The sequence below is a fragment of the Malus domestica genome, chromosome 06 (assembly GCF_042453785.1).
Source record: "Malus domestica chromosome 06, GDT2T_hap1".
Taxonomy (NCBI): Eukaryota; Viridiplantae; Streptophyta; class Magnoliopsida; order Rosales; family Rosaceae; genus Malus; species Malus domestica.
Window position 1 is genome coordinate 35,088,879 of NC_091666.1, and position 15,062 is coordinate 35,103,940.

The following is a 15,062-nucleotide window of genomic DNA, read 5'->3' on the forward strand; positions in this document are numbered from 1 at the left end:
TTCTTAGAAATACTTTATTCATTCTATTCCAATATTCTCTACGAAATGAGGCTTCTCTCGCATACAAATTTCTGTTTTCCTCGGTCAATTTGAAGTGCAAAGTAGTTTTCCTTTGTCTATTACGTTATGCAGACGACAAGGTTGATATGTCAAAGATTTAGGTATAATGTTAATAATTAGTTTTGTACTAGTAAGGGTGTATTGTTGGTGTTACTAGTTTATTTATTATTTTATACGGACAACAAGATTGATATGTCATAAACTTCGAGCATTAATGAAATATTCACGTAATATGAATGAATGTATTGGTAACACTTAGTGACAGTGTGTCATGATTGTGGTGGTGAAAAAACGTGTGGACAATTTGAGGTAAAACATGTCGTAAACTTGAGATCGGAACAAGGATAAAAATGCACGTTTACGAAGACCAAGTACGAATTGCTTGAGATTCTTTCCCTCCACTTTTAAAACAAATATACCACAACGAACGCCAAATCTGGTTGATTTGCTTTAACCCATTTTATAATTCCTTTCTTGCTTTCATCTTTCCTTTCCCACATAAAGGCATTAAAGAATAAAGGTTGTTCTTTCTCCTCCCATGGCAATTTCAGCCATACGTAACCTAACCACTCTTCTCTTCCTGCATTTTAAAGTTCCCTATAAATTCACCAATAAACGAAACCAACGTTCATTAAACTAAACCAACTTCGAAGATCGCTTGTGATCGGTTGTGCTAATTAGTTGACTGAAATGGCTTCCACCTCCTCAGCTTTGAAGCGATCTGATACGATTGCAGAAACCATGCCAGATGCACTCAGGGAGAGCCGCTTTCATATGAAGAAATGTTTTGCCAGGTTCTTTGATTTTTTTTTCATACAATATTTATTTATTTATTCATTATATGTTTGTGAAATTCGAGTCTTGATGTTCTTGTTTAATTAATTATTAATTAACAAATTTAAACATGCGTGCAAAAAGTTTTGTTGGAACGGGGAAAAGGCTAATAAAGCCCCAGCATATAATGGAGGAGCTGGAAAAATCGATAGAAGACAGGCATGAAAGAAGCAAGGTCTTGGAGGGTTTACTTGGTTACATCCTCAGTCGTACTCAGGAGGCAGCTGTTGTTCCACCGTATGTCGCTTTTGCTGTGAGACCGAATCCCGGTTTCTCCGAATTTGTTAAGGTGAATGCAGATGACCTAGCAGTGGATGGCATTTCTGCTACCCAATACTTGAAGTTCAAAGAAATGATCTTTGACGAAAGCTGGTACGTATTATACGCATGCGTATGTAGCTACGTGTATATATAATATATATGCGTAACTGCTGTCATATTAATTTGAGCGATGCATGCATGCAACAGGGCGAACGATGAAAATGCTTTGGAAATAGATTTTGGAGCCTTCGATTTCTCTACTCCTCGAATGACTCTTCCTTCTTCGATCGGAAATGGACTCAACTTCGTCTTAAAGTTAATCTCATCAAGGCTCAGTACTCATGCCAGCTGCTCCGATTATGCTAAACCCCTCCTTGACTACTTATTACCACTTAATTATCACGGAGAGGTAGAAATCACATATGTCACTTTTGTTTGAGATTAACTGATTAATTACTTGATCTTTTGCGGCCTCTCTATTAATTTGTTCTAATTAAAGTACAATGTATATATATGCAGAATCTTATGATCAATGAAAGTCTGGATACCGTTGAAAAACTCCAAACCGCATTGATCCGAGCAGAAGTACTCGTCTCCACACTTCCAAAAACCACACCATTTCCGAATTTTGAGCAAAGGTTATCTCTCATGCACCTTAACTAAAGAATGTATGTGTTATATATATATGCTGCAGATCTTGATTTTTTATATACGGACAAATGTATTTAATCTTGATCAGGTTTAAAGTGTTGGGTTTTGAGAAGGGATGGGGAGATACAGCAGAAAGAGTTGGGGAGACAATGAGGTTGCTGTCAGAAGTACTCCAAGCGCCAGACTCGGTGAAGTTGGAGTCGTTGTTTAGCAGACTTCCTAACACATTCAACATCGTTATCTTCTCTCCTCACGGCTACTTTGGCCAGTCGAATGTCCTTGGATTGCCCGACACGGGTGGCCAGGTGGTTTATATTCTTGATCAAGTGAGAGCTTTGGAGGAAGAGTTGCTTCTCAGAATAAAACAACAAGGCCTTGCTGTGAAACCTCAGATTCTTGTGGTGAGCTGGACTGACTATGCATAAACAAAAGAATACTGAATAATGTGTACATATTGCATTTCTAATTTGTACTTTGTACCTACAATGTATGTACGTACCTGTCATGTACACAGGTGACACGACTTATACCAGACGCTCGAGGAACAAAATGCAACCAGGAGTTGGAAGCTATCATCGACACTAAGCACTCCCACATCCTTAGGGTTCCATTCAGGACAGAAAAAGGCGTTCTCCGCCAATGGGTTTCTCGTTTCGATATCTACCCTTATCTCGAGACATTTGCACTGGTTCATCTTCTCACTCTAGCTGTCATATATGTGACCAATTTAGTCTACTGATCTCATTTCTCCAGTACTCGTCATGAGTTTTTGGAAAGAAAAAGTACGATTTACATATTTATTCTGTTCTCATCGTTGTTTCTTAGGATGCAACTGCAAAGATCTTACGACACATGGAATGCAAACCGGACCTCATAATTGGGAACTACAGTGATGGAAACCTGGTGGCCTCTCTGATTGCTTCTAAACTTGGAATCACTCAGGTCTAAGTCTATACACGTAAACACCTCCTTCGATATATAATTGTTGGTTAAAAACTTGAATCTCAACTTAATTAACTTGTTCCAAGTAATTAACCCTCTGCAGGGAACGATTGCGCATGCGCTAGAAAAGACCAAGTACGAAGATTCTGATGCCAAATGGAAGGAATTTGATCCAAAATACCACTTCTCTTGTCAGTTCACAGCTGACATAATCTCTATGAATTGTGCTGATTTTGTCATAACAAGCACATTCCAAGAAATTGCCGGAGGGTTAGTAGTCTTTTATGCCAAAACCATAATTACTTGACACAATCGTCTCCTTAATCGATCGATGTGTTCTTTTCATGTTGCAGCAAGGACCGACCTGGACAGTACGAAAGCCATACAGCATTTACAATGCCAGGACTTTATCGAGTCGTGTCAGGCATTGATGTGTTTGATCCAAAGTTCAACATTGCTGCCCCTGGTGCTGACCAATCCGTCTACTTTCCCTACTCCGAGAAACAAAAACGATTTACCAAGTTTCAACCTGCCATCGAAGAACTACTCTACAAGAAAGAGGAAAACGATGAGCACATGTAATTAATTCTTACACATCTGTCAATTCTTGCACATTTGTTGTGGCAATTTCTTAATGAAAACTCTTGAAAAATAAAACATGGTTGGAACAGAGGATTTTTGGCAGACCAGAAGAAACCGATCATATTCTCAATGGCAAGGCTGGACACAGTGAAGAACCTCACAGGACTCGTTGAGTGGTTTGGAAAGAACAAGAGGCTGAGGAATTTGGTCAATCTTGTAATCGTTGGGGGATTCTTCGATCCATCTAAATCCAAAGACAGAGAAGAAATTGCTGAAATCAAGAAACTGCATGCCTTGGTGCAAGAATATCAACTTAGCGGTCAGTTCAGATGGATAGCGGCTCAGACTGACAGATACCGAAATGGGGAGCTGTACCGGTGCATTGCAGACACAAAGGGATCTTTCGTGCAGCCTGCGCTGTACGAAGCGTTCGGTCTCACAGTCATTGAGGCCATGAACTGTGGGTTGCCTACATTTGCAACCAACCAAGGAGGCCCTGCAGAAATCATTGTGGATGGCGTCTCAGGTTTCCATATTGATCCCAACAATGGTGATGAATCCAGCAACAAGATTGCTGACTTCTTTGAGAAATGCAAGACGGATGGCGAATACTGGAAGAAGATGTCAGCTGCCGGTCTGCAGCGTATAAACGAATGGTATGACTGCAGGCCTATTTGAGACTGTTTTTGGAATAACTAAAGTGTTTTGCAATAACGAAAAGCATTTCTAACTACGTTTTAAACCTCAAGAACACTTAAACGCACTTGTAGCAAAAGGGTTTGCTATTGTGCATGATCTTATTGATTTTTGGTTTTCTTGCAGCTATACATGGAAGATATATGCAAACAAAGTGTTGAACATGGGATCAACTTATGGATTTTGGAGGCAGTTGAGAGACGCGCAAAAGTTAGCCAAGGAAACCTACATTCATATGTTTTACAATCTCCTCTTTAGGAAATTGGTACGTCTCGTGATTCTGACCCTGCCATAATCACTCTTAAACAGGCCGTAAAATACACGTTGTATGTTAATGCAGGCAAAGAATGTGGCTGTCCCAAGTGATGGATACGAACAACCGGCGCCAAAGGCCGTAACTGCATCTGTCGACCAACGCGCGCCGGCAGCAGTATCCAAACCTCCGCAGCCAGATGCAGCACCAACCTTAGCAATCCCTCAGCTGACACCAAGGTATCTAATTAGTACGTAACGTAGGGAACTTGCTTAATTAAATTCAGAATTTTTTTAATGCTAATTAGATGGATTAATTCATTTGGCAGGGAGAGGGATGAAGGTGGGGAGCTTGGCCAACCTCGAAGCCGCAGCAGAGCACGATGCCCATGGAATTGCTGCTGCGTCATCCTTGGTTTTCTCATCATTCTTTATTACAAGATTAGGAATATGTACAATTAAGTGTTAAGTGTATAAATAAATTAAAATTGAAGCGATATCAACTCACAATGATCATGTAAATTTTAAATTCTCTCCAACTTCCAATAAAACAATAAAGATCAGTTACAGTATTCAGTATTCTGTATTCTGTATTCTTTTTTCCTTTTTTTTTTTCCTAAAGGAAGCCACACTTTCCCTTCTTCTCCGCCCGTCTTCTTCCGCAAACTGTACTGCAGTTTCAAGTTTCTACCAACGCAATTTAAGCCAATTTATATAATTTGAACAAATATAAGTTTCCAACAATAATTTAAATGTCTGCTTTCGTGTATGGGGGGTTGTAGGCAAGGGAGAAGAGGATCTGTGACAATCACAAATTTCAGTTCACTACAGCAACTGCAATTGCAGTGACTGAGGCTGGGGATTTGGTGGCGGTGAGAGGTGTGGATGAACGACTGGGGAAGGGAGGGGAAGGTGGCCTGGCGTTTTCAGGGTTTAGGTGGATAAATTTTTAGATTAAATTTACAAATGTGACATGGCACTAATAAAAAATAAGTATGTTCGTTAATAATTTAATAATAATTCAATTATCAGTTATTACGTTATACAATTTATAAAATATAATTTAAGTAGATGATATTCTTAACATTACTCGTTTTATAGTTCAAACGCGTTTTAAAATTTATAAGCAATTGTTATTGGTGGATTAATATTGTATTATATTTTTAATAGAAAGTTAACGAAAGTGACTAAGATGCAAACATTGTCAAACATTGTGATTAAATTGGCTAAGTTAAAATCGAACTTACTAAAATAAATTTGACAATCACACAGTAATTAAAAATAAAATCCTGTTTTATATATATATATATATATATTACAGTAATTGATTTGATAGCGATTTTGATAAGGCCCCCCTCATCAACTTGATTTGATAGCGATTTTAAGGGCCTCCTCCTCCTCATCAACTGATTCAACTTTGTGAAATGGTCCTGCACAAATAATATAACTTTGAACGTTAAAACCAGAAACTAAACTGAATCAATCATCCCCCACTAAATCTTCTTTACTTTTCCAATTTCCACTTGCACACCAAAATTCAAAATTTAAATTTAAATTTGTGGAGGAAAAATTCCAAGAAATAAATGAGTAGTGGGTCCTGCTGTGCTGGCAGTGGCAGGCACCAGGCACTGCCACCCTCGGCCACGGTGGACCACTTTGTTTTTAACGTGGCAATTTACTCTTTGGACGTGATTAAGAAAGATATATTGATAATAGAATAAGATCTTTTCCGGATTAGGGAATTCGGATGATCAATCTATCATGTTTGTCTATCGTATATAATACGGTTATAAATTATTTTAAAATTTTAATTTAAAATTGAATATAGCACCTAACAAAAATTAACAGCACGATATACGATAAACAAACATGATTAATTGATCTTTAGATCCCACAAAGATGATTCAAATAGAATCCTTGTCCGTGGATAGTCAAGGAGGTAAACGACGACCATGCCAGTGCACGTGCCACTCTATACCACATGCATTTGCATTGCCACTACCTCTTCTTGATTTTTTTTAAGAAAATGTTACCAGAGATAAAATTTGAAAAATAAAAACTAGGTCAAGTGGACATAAAAAGTCTAAACATTTAATTATTTAACTTAAGTATGAATAACTATTTAATTTTAGGATGATATTAGTCTCAACATTTTAAAATATTTTTAGTAATTATTTAACGTTTTAAAAAATAGACATATATTAAGTTACCATTGTAATTGATGAAGGCAAATATTCAAATAATTTTAACAGACACGGTGAAATCATATCACCAACACTTAATGCTAGTGACTTAACAAGTGCATAATTCTCAAGTCGTTAGGTATTTGTTTAAAATGTATTAAAAAGTTGAAAACAATTTAGAATCATCCTTGTTAGGTAACTTTTTTTACGTAAGTAACACAAATTTGTAGACATGTGCATAACTAAATTGACTAGAGTAATGTACTCTCCCATCTGAATCTGAAATTGAATCTCTCTCCTTTAATGTATAATATCATCAGTTGTAAAAAATAAAAGGACTTAATACAAACCCCCCAAATCTCCAGGACTCCAATTCTAATTTATAGATTAGTATGTGAAAAAATAAAAAGGTGTTAGACTAATTTGGCAAATGGTGATGCTAGAAAAATTATTTACTTGAATCATATTTTATAGATCATATAATGTGTCAGTTGATAGTTGGATTTGTACATTTAATTCAATTCATTAAATTATTAAAAAAAAAGAATTCAATCATCAACCGTCACATTAGTCTACAAAATATAGTCTAAACACATGATGTTCTTAGCAGTTTCTTTGGTAAATAAATTACGAAACGAGTTTCGAAGTGTATATTCTGTCAATGATCAATCAATCAACGGGGTTTGGACTTTGGCCTAAGAATAAATCTTGAAGAGGCAAATTTATAATTTATAAAATTGAACAATAATTATTTAGGGAAGTTATGCTTGATTTATGTGATTCACAATGAATGGTACCTTTCCTTTCGTAATCAATGTTGGAAATTAACCCCAAAATAAAATTAAAAAAATTAAAAAATCGACGTAGAAATCAAAGCCAAGAGGTAAGACACCGACGAAATACGACGAGGACGCTTTCTTCGTAAGCTCGTGGATGGATGAGGGGAATATTTTGAGGAATCTTTATATATAATTGAGAGAATATAATTATAATTATACACTCATCGTCATCGAAAAACATCCAAAATAGAAAAATAAGATATAAAATTGGTTTTCTTGATGAAGATGCATGTTCATAGGCTAACCTCGAAGACAGAAATGAGCTGTACTACTAACACTAAATATTTCCTAAAAACTGCGAACATAAAATTAACAAAAGACAGTAAAACATTAAGTGATGAATTGCCTTAGTATAGTTTAAACCAGTAATATCGATTGTAATAAAAAAAAAAAAACTAATTAAGTGTTTTAGTGTGTTAAATATTCTATACTATGCATCATGGAGAGATGGCAAAATTAGGCACAAAATTAAGAAATTTCAAAACTAGACAGAAAATTAATGAACATAGCGTTGAAGTATGGGATGCAGGCTTGCAGCTGAATTGAATTGAAGAATTGGGCACAAAATAAAGAAAACTCCAAATTTTGAAAAGTCTTCTCTCTATTATTGATGCAATTCCCAACGTTCCCTCTTGTGATTCATGTTAGACTAATGACTAGTGGTCACCAAAACAACACATGTTATGTGTGGGCATCGTTTGACTTGGCAACTGGCAACCAAAAATTAAATCCATTCCCCCAAATGGGTTTCACATAACAAGTTCGTTTTGAAATTGTTTAAGGCTTTTGATTGATTAATTTTGTGAAAGAATATACATTTAGGCTTTTGACATGACATGATATATTAATTCCTTGAATTTTGGAAGAGGAGAGGCTGATTTAAACTCCATGCTGGCCTGGCGGCTGGCCTCAATGTCTGTCCGCTATGTGCAATGATTTACTGGTAAAATTATAATTATATATATTTCGATAATAACTAGAATTATATGTAAATTGTTCCAGGGGTGGACATTATTAATTTATTATATATATGCAGATGCTTGCGTGCGGTATATATAGATGGACTAACCCTAGTTAGTACTTACCTTACCTAGTGGACTGGTACAAGCTATGGAGGTCATCTCTTCAATTTTCAATTTATATATGAAAAATTATTAATTTTATTCCTTTATGTAGATTCTAGAGCTTTAGAGGTCTTAATTAAAAGGTACATATTAACCGAAGGATAATAAGGCTCAGCGGAAGAAACAATTAGCCAGGCAGGCCGGCAGGCAGGCAGGTAATACAAGTTGACATCTCGTAGTAGCAAAACAATCAGGGAATTAAGACTCGAGGCGGAGTTTGCCGAATTATATCCATCCGACAGTCCGACTCCAAAAGCAAGCGAGCGAGAGAGAGAGGGAAGTAAGAATGAGCAAATTATCGGCAGATGAAGCAGCTGGAAATTATGTTAGCGAGAATGATATGATGAAATTGCCAATATCATCATCACCATCGTCACCATCATCCAACGGTGGAAAAGGATCATCAGGCTGCAGTAACCGAGCGTTGGTGGTGAAGAGGATTCTAAGGGCGACGTTGCTGTTTGTGGCAGCCACTGTGGGTTGCTTTATCATCTCCGGATTTCTGCTCGGATCCTATTATGACAACGGTTTGTCTTCTCATCAGGCCAGTACTCTCTCTCTCTCTCTCTCTCTCTCTCTCATGTTCTATTTTGCGTTCATCCGAAGGCTTGTTATTTTAGTTCATAATTAATGCCGGCATATTCCAACAGCAGCATGTTTTATTTATTAGTTTTTCTGATAACGTTCGATTACAGATATAAAAAATCAAAGTGGTGGTAATTACTTGTAGACTCTTGGAGCAAATTAGGTAAAACAATATATTTTTGTTGTATGCTAGCTAATCTGAAATCAATATATACATAATTATAAAGGATTTGGCACTCAGATAATTATGTTTATCGATATATGTTTCATAATCTTCAATGGCGAAGAGAGAGAGAGAAGTCAATTTGCGTTTCTGGAATTCTAATAATACTTGTCCAAATAGTAGACTTTTTGTTTCTGTTTGCTCACATTAATCAAAGTTTTAAGATCATTACCTTTCGCTCTACGCATCGATCCATGCCAATTTTTGTTTTCTCAACCAATTTAATTCGGATTTTACCCATATTTTATAATTAGCTATCTCTCTTTGTATATACTACTTTTCTTTTTTATCCTGTAATTGTGGATGCTACATGACTCAAAAACGGGTTAATGCTTTTACACATGTAATGGCTGTCCTTGTCGTGTGTACTGGCACACTTACTCCCCTCCGGGTCGGGGCCCAATGAAAAATCTTGGGTCAAGTTGCCGTACCACCGGGTATGCTCGACCGTTCTCACATGGTTATGAAAACCTGTATAATTTTATCTCACCTAACCTGATTGATCTCATATGTGTTTGAGTTGCTCTGTACGAAAAACCTTATCGGACAATCCCTCAGGCGTAGGGGTTGGGGTTATGCAATGCCATTACATAGACCAATAATTTGATTTGATCTTTGATGATACAGACCACTCTAGAATATACATTGGATACAGTTCTCAGAAATGCATCTATGAAGGACAAAACAATTATACTAACTACCCTAAATGATGCATGGGCTGAACCCAATTCAATATTCGATCTCTTTTTAGAGAGTTTCGAGATTGGAAGTAACACAAAATGGTTGCTTAAGCATTTGGTAGTCATATGCTTGGACAGAAAAGCATATGCCCGTTGCTTGGCGTCACACCCTCATTGCTACCAACTCTACACTCAAGGTGCCAACTTCACCAGCGAGGCTACTTTTATGTCTTCCGAGTACCTGGACATGATGTGGAGACGAATCCGACTTTTGTCTTCTATTCTCGACAGCGGTTACAACTTTGTCTTTACGGTAATTCCCTTAATCCAATATTCCTAATTTTCCATTGTCCTTCACTACTATTCTACCTATATATGTATCCAACTTTTACTTAACTTTTTTTTTTCTTTCCAATATTGGATGCACAGGATACTGATATAATGTGGCTAAGAGATCCATTCCCACAATTCTACTCAAATGCAGATTTTCAAATTGCATGTGACTTCTTCAACGGTGATTCTTACAGCGTAAATAATTTTCCCAATGGAGGGTTTACCTATGTAAAATCAAACCACCGCACGATTAAATTTTATAAGTTTTGGTACTTCTCCAGAAAGGCGTATCCAAAGAAGCATGACCAAGACGTTCTCAACAAGATCAAATTTGATCGCTTCCTCACCCAAATTGGATTGAAAATGAGGTTCTTGGATACACTATACTTTGGTGGGTTCTGCCAGGCTAGTAAGGACTTCAACCAAGTATGCACAATGCATGCCAATTGTTGTGTTGGTCTCGAAAACAAAGTCAATGATCTTAAAATTTTGCTACAAGTTTGGAGAAAGTACATGTCCTTACCTCCTAATACAACTGCCAAGCCACAACTTTCATGGACCGTTCCACAAAATTGCAGGTATATATAATATATTATCGATCATATTGAGTTGGGACTTGTTCTTATTTTATTTGTCTAGGTGATTTTCACTATTTTTTAGTTTTTTATACATTCTTATTTAATCTGATTATTAGTTTCGTTTGATTTATTCAATCTGATGACCATAAATAAAGAGAGTGTATGAGAAATTAGAAAAAGTGTGTGAAAATTACTTTCCCCTTATTTAAAATTGTTTGACTTTTTGAATTGTTATTTTTTGGGAAGCTTTACCTATGTAGACAAAAACACAAGATAAATTTCATAAAATTTCGCTAATTTTGAATCATTTTAAAGAAAGACGAATGTTCAAATCCCAACAAACCTAATAAAAGAAAAAAAGCAAACTATAATTTAAAATTTCAGTCTTGTTTGTTACCTCACCAAGCTAAAACTACAAACTGAAATCATCTATAAAAACTTCAAATTGGTTTTGAATGTATGTGTAGTTGTCTCTATTTCTTTTGTTTGGGTAAATACGACTGGTCATCGTATGTTGAGTTTTTTATCCAAAACATTTTCTAGAACTTGTTCCGCATTGGTGCAGCAGTCGCATCGTATGTGGGTTCCCGGCCGTCTGATGGGTCCCGCCGATGATGAAATTGAGGGAAATAAATTTTTACTATTCTTAAACATTTTCTTCTAGATTTACGTGGTTTGACTTTTTTTTTATATTTGTTTCTTCTAGAAGTATACGATTTGTCGTTTAAAATATTGAACCTTTTTTCTTCGACTTTGTTATTGGCTTGAAGCACTTCCTTCCAACGCCTTGGAAAGCACTCGTGACAGGAGGAGAAGGGAAAGGAAATTGCACAAAATTCATCGCAATTGGTAAATCGTATATGTATATGTGTACATATATATGTATTTAATTAAATGATGACTTTGGATGCAGTTCTTATTTATCAACGTTCTTTAATTGAAACTTTGTTAATTTTTAGTTTTTGATTGGAGTCCCTGAAATGAATACAATATTGCATTTCTATGTAAGTTATTATAATTTTAAATTAAATTTGATATTTGTAATTACTTATATTAATGAGATTTTAAATAAAATCCATGATTTGATGGGTCGAAAATATTAAAAAATAAATTATACTTATATAAAAATGTATAATTTATCTTAATGACATTGTAACATCCCACATCGCCCAGGAGAGTAATCCTTAAATGTATATTCGCATCCCTACCTAGCACGAGGTCTTTTGGGAGCTCACTGGCTTCGGGTTCCGTAGGAACTTCGAAGTTAAGCGAAAATGAGGCCAGAGCACTCTCAGGATGTGTGACCCACTGGAAAGTTGCTCGTGAGTTCCCAAAAACAAAACCGGGAGGGAACGGTAAGTCCAAAGCTAACAATATCGTGCTACGGTGGTGGAACGGGCCCGGGATACGATGGACCCGGGTCGAGATGTGACAAATGGTATCAAAGCCAATCCCTGGCCGGAAGTGTGCCGACGAGGACATCGGGGACCTAAGGGGGGTGGATTGTAACATTCCACATCGCCCAGGGAGTAATCCTTAAATGTATATTTTCATCCCTACCTAGCACGAGGCTTTTTGGGAGCTCACTAGCTTCGAGTTTCGTAGGAACTCCGAAGTTAAGTGAGAATGAGGCCAGAGCACTCCCAGGATGGGTGACCCACTGAGAAATTGCTCGTGAGTTCCAAAAAACAAAACCGTGAGGGAATGGTAAGCCCAAAGCGGACAATATCGTGCTATGGTGGTGGAACGGGCCCGAGATGTGGTGGCCCCAGGCCGGGATGTGACAGACATGATTTGTCATTAAGATATATTATATTTAAATAAAACTCATTATTTGCCATTACTTATATTAATGACATTTTACATATAAAAAATGGTAATTTTTATGCTATACAATTTACATACAAAAAGTTGATACATTTTATACAAAACAGGTGGTATGTTTTAGATGAAAAAATTGGTACATATTAATATATTATATACAAAATAATGGGTACATTTTAGAGTAAAAATATAAATACATCTTACATTAAAAAATGGATACATTTTACATAAAAAATGGAACTTACAAAAACAAAATTGGTATATTTTACATATAACAAAGTGGAACATTTTTAAAGACAAATGAGGACATTATCAATAAATTATTGGTACAAAAAAAATGTTAAAAAAATGTGTAAAAATAAAAGTTTGAAAAATATGGACACAAAAAGAAATTAATATATGGGTACAAACTATAACTGAAAAGAAAATTGGTACAATTTAAAAAAAAGGGTTGCAAATTAAATTGGGTACAAACTAAACATAAAAATATATGATACAAAATTTAGCCATAAGTATATATATATATACAATATCAAATGTAACGTTTCTAACACTAAATGAATATATTTAGAAATAAAATTTAATTATTTTGCATGTAAAATATTTAATTATGGAAACAATTAATGATGTTTATTAAAACCAAGGGACTTTGATCAAAGGTTAAAAATGAATAAGATTTTAATCAATGGAGTTGAAAAAATATGGATATAAACCTAATTTCTCCTTAATTAAATTGGCCTCCATACATATCTAACATGTATACAAGATTAGCTGGAAAACACATGTACAATATTGCATTGTTTATGACTTTTCCAAATTGAAAAATGATTTAAGAAGAATGGATCTGACGTTTTGTATTTTATGTTGTTATTTCAGGTAGGGGGCGATGGAAATGGTACCTTGGTGATCAATTATCATGTCATCTTAATATAAAATTGTTCAATACAAAACTGACTCATTTGCCCTTTGCACTCCTCTTTCATTTTCTTACCTTTTTATTATTATTATTATTATTACTATTCATTTTTTTGTCAGGGTTTTTATTTTTAATTTTGTGGGTAGAGGAAACAATGAAATGTAGAGAAAAGAATTTTACAAAAAAAAAAAAAAAAAGCTTTTTAGTCAAAATTGTCTCTGAGATTTGCATAACACATCACTTTGGTCCCTGAAATTGTCCACCATCTATTATTTTGGTCATTCCGTTAAAAACTCTGTTAAGTGTCCCGAAGCTCTTGACTGGAAGTTTGGGCAATTTTCAAAATTTCGTAATTCAATCGTTTCTTACCCAAATTCGACCCATAATATATCTAAATGAAGATAGGAAAGTGTAGAACACGATTATACCTATTTTGAAGCCCAATGGTTGCCGGAGATGGCCGAAAAATAGCCTAAAAGGTGACTGGTCCGCGGAAAATTTGAAAAACTCGCCGGAAACTAGGTAAACTTTAAACGTTCATAACTTCTTCAATACTCAATGAAATCGAATGATTCGAAAATGAAAATCATACTTCTCAACGGGAAAAAGAGAATGGTACCTTTCTAGACAGCTAATTCATCGTTGTTTGGCCAAAAAAGTCTCGAAAGTGGTTGTCTTGGTCTCGAATTGGCCACTTTCGAGCCGTTTTTCTACCAAACTACGGCGAGTTAGCCATCAAGAAAGGTACCATTCTCTTTGTCTCGTCTAGAAGTATGATTTTCGTTTTTTAATCACTCGATTTCGTTGAGTATTGAAGAAGTTATGAACGTTTAAAGTTTACCCAGTTTCCGGCTAGTTTTTCAGTTTTTCCCCAGATTAGTCACCTTTTAGGCTATTTTCCGGCCATCTCCGGCAACCATTGTGCTTCCAAATAGGTATAATCTTGTTCTACACTTTCCTATCTTCATTTTGATATATTATAGGTTGAATTTGATAAGAAACGATTGAGTTACGAAGCTTTGAAAATTGTATAAACTTCCAGCCAAGAGCTCAGAAACACTTAACGGAGTTTTTAATGAAATGACCAAAATAATGGATGGTGGATAATCTCAGGGACCATTTCTATTGATTTTCAATCTCAGTGACTAAAGTGATGTGTTATGCAAATCTCAGGAATTATTTTAGTTAAAAAACCAAAAAAAATATGTAGAGAAAAGGATTACATCACACATCCCTGTTTATAGTACTTGTTTTATACAAGGGTCATGATTTCCAGTTGTACAACAAAATCATAACGATACGCAACTTCCTTCCTCCCATATGGCCATGCATGAACACCAAAGGCCACACAAGTACACATATCATCTTACATTATCAAAAAGGAAAAGTAAAAAAACGATGTTTGATAACCATTTAGTTCAATTTTTTTTATAGTTTTTTTTTAATTACTAATAGAGAGAAAATAAGAGGGATAAGGAAGAATGGATGAAGGATGATGG

General features: G+C 35.6%; 2 protein-coding genes across 4 annotated transcripts; both read left to right on the forward strand.

The window, feature by feature from the left end:
• Positions 1 to 590: 590 nt before the first annotated feature.
• LOC103409880 (sucrose synthase 6-like) lies at positions 591 to 4,850 on the forward strand. The gene is made up of 13 exons (XM_008348668.4): positions 591 to 854; positions 979 to 1,266; positions 1,363 to 1,564; positions 1,675 to 1,793; positions 1,895 to 2,207; positions 2,321 to 2,494; positions 2,632 to 2,748; positions 2,852 to 3,018; positions 3,102 to 3,326; positions 3,420 to 3,986; positions 4,153 to 4,291; positions 4,367 to 4,518; positions 4,608 to 4,850. Exons 1-13 carry the CDS (start codon positions 751 to 753, stop codon positions 4,738 to 4,740), a joined length of 2,700 nt encoding a protein of 899 aa, XP_008346890.1. The 5' UTR covers positions 591 to 750; the 3' UTR covers positions 4,741 to 4,850.
• A 3,132-nt stretch (positions 4,851 to 7,982) lies between these two features.
• Positions 7,983 to 13,615, forward strand: LOC103409881 (uncharacterized protein At4g15970-like). Of its 3 annotated transcripts, none has more exons than XM_029104135.2 (6): positions 7,983 to 8,243; positions 8,337 to 8,401; positions 8,477 to 8,968; positions 9,860 to 10,225; positions 10,342 to 10,823; positions 11,594 to 11,831. In XM_029104135.2, exons 3-6 carry the CDS (start codon positions 8,711 to 8,713, stop codon positions 11,625 to 11,627), a joined length of 1,140 nt encoding a protein of 379 aa, XP_028959968.1. In that variant the 5' UTR covers positions 7,983 to 8,243; positions 8,337 to 8,401; positions 8,477 to 8,710; the 3' UTR covers positions 11,628 to 11,831. The 3 variants fall into 3 exon arrangements, with proteins under 3 accessions (XP_028959968.1, XP_070680341.1, XP_008346893.1); XM_008348671.4 differs by adding an exon at positions 13,524 to 13,615 and having other exon boundaries at positions 8,043 to 8,243; positions 8,337 to 8,968; positions 11,594 to 11,672; XM_070824240.1 differs by lacking the exon at positions 8,337 to 8,401 and having other exon boundaries at positions 8,013 to 8,243.
• Positions 13,616 to 15,062: the final 1,447 nt, after the last annotated feature.

Excerpts from the sequence above, each read along its gene's own strand:
- LOC103409880 (XM_008348668.4), top strand. The coding sequence starts at position 751 with ATGGCTTCCACCTCCTCAGCTTTGAAGCGATCTGATACGATTGCAGAA. Across the intron at positions 1,565-1,674 it reads CACTTAATTATCACGGAGAG|AATCTTATGATCAATGAAAG; the intron begins GTAGAAATCACA and ends ATATATATGCAG. Across the intron at positions 3,987-4,152 it reads CTGCAGCGTATAAACGAATG|CTATACATGGAAGATATATG; the intron begins GTATGACTGCAG and ends GTTTTCTTGCAG.
- LOC103409881 (XM_029104135.2), top strand. The coding sequence starts at position 8,711 with ATGAGCAAATTATCGGCAGATGAAGCAGCTGGAAATTATGTTAGCGAG. Across the intron at positions 8,969-9,859 it reads ACGGTTTGTCTTCTCATCAG|ACCACTCTAGAATATACATT; the intron begins GCCAGTACTCTC and ends TTGATGATACAG. Across the intron at positions 10,824-11,593 it reads ACCGTTCCACAAAATTGCAG|CACTTCCTTCCAACGCCTTG; the intron begins GTATATATAATA and ends ATTGGCTTGAAG.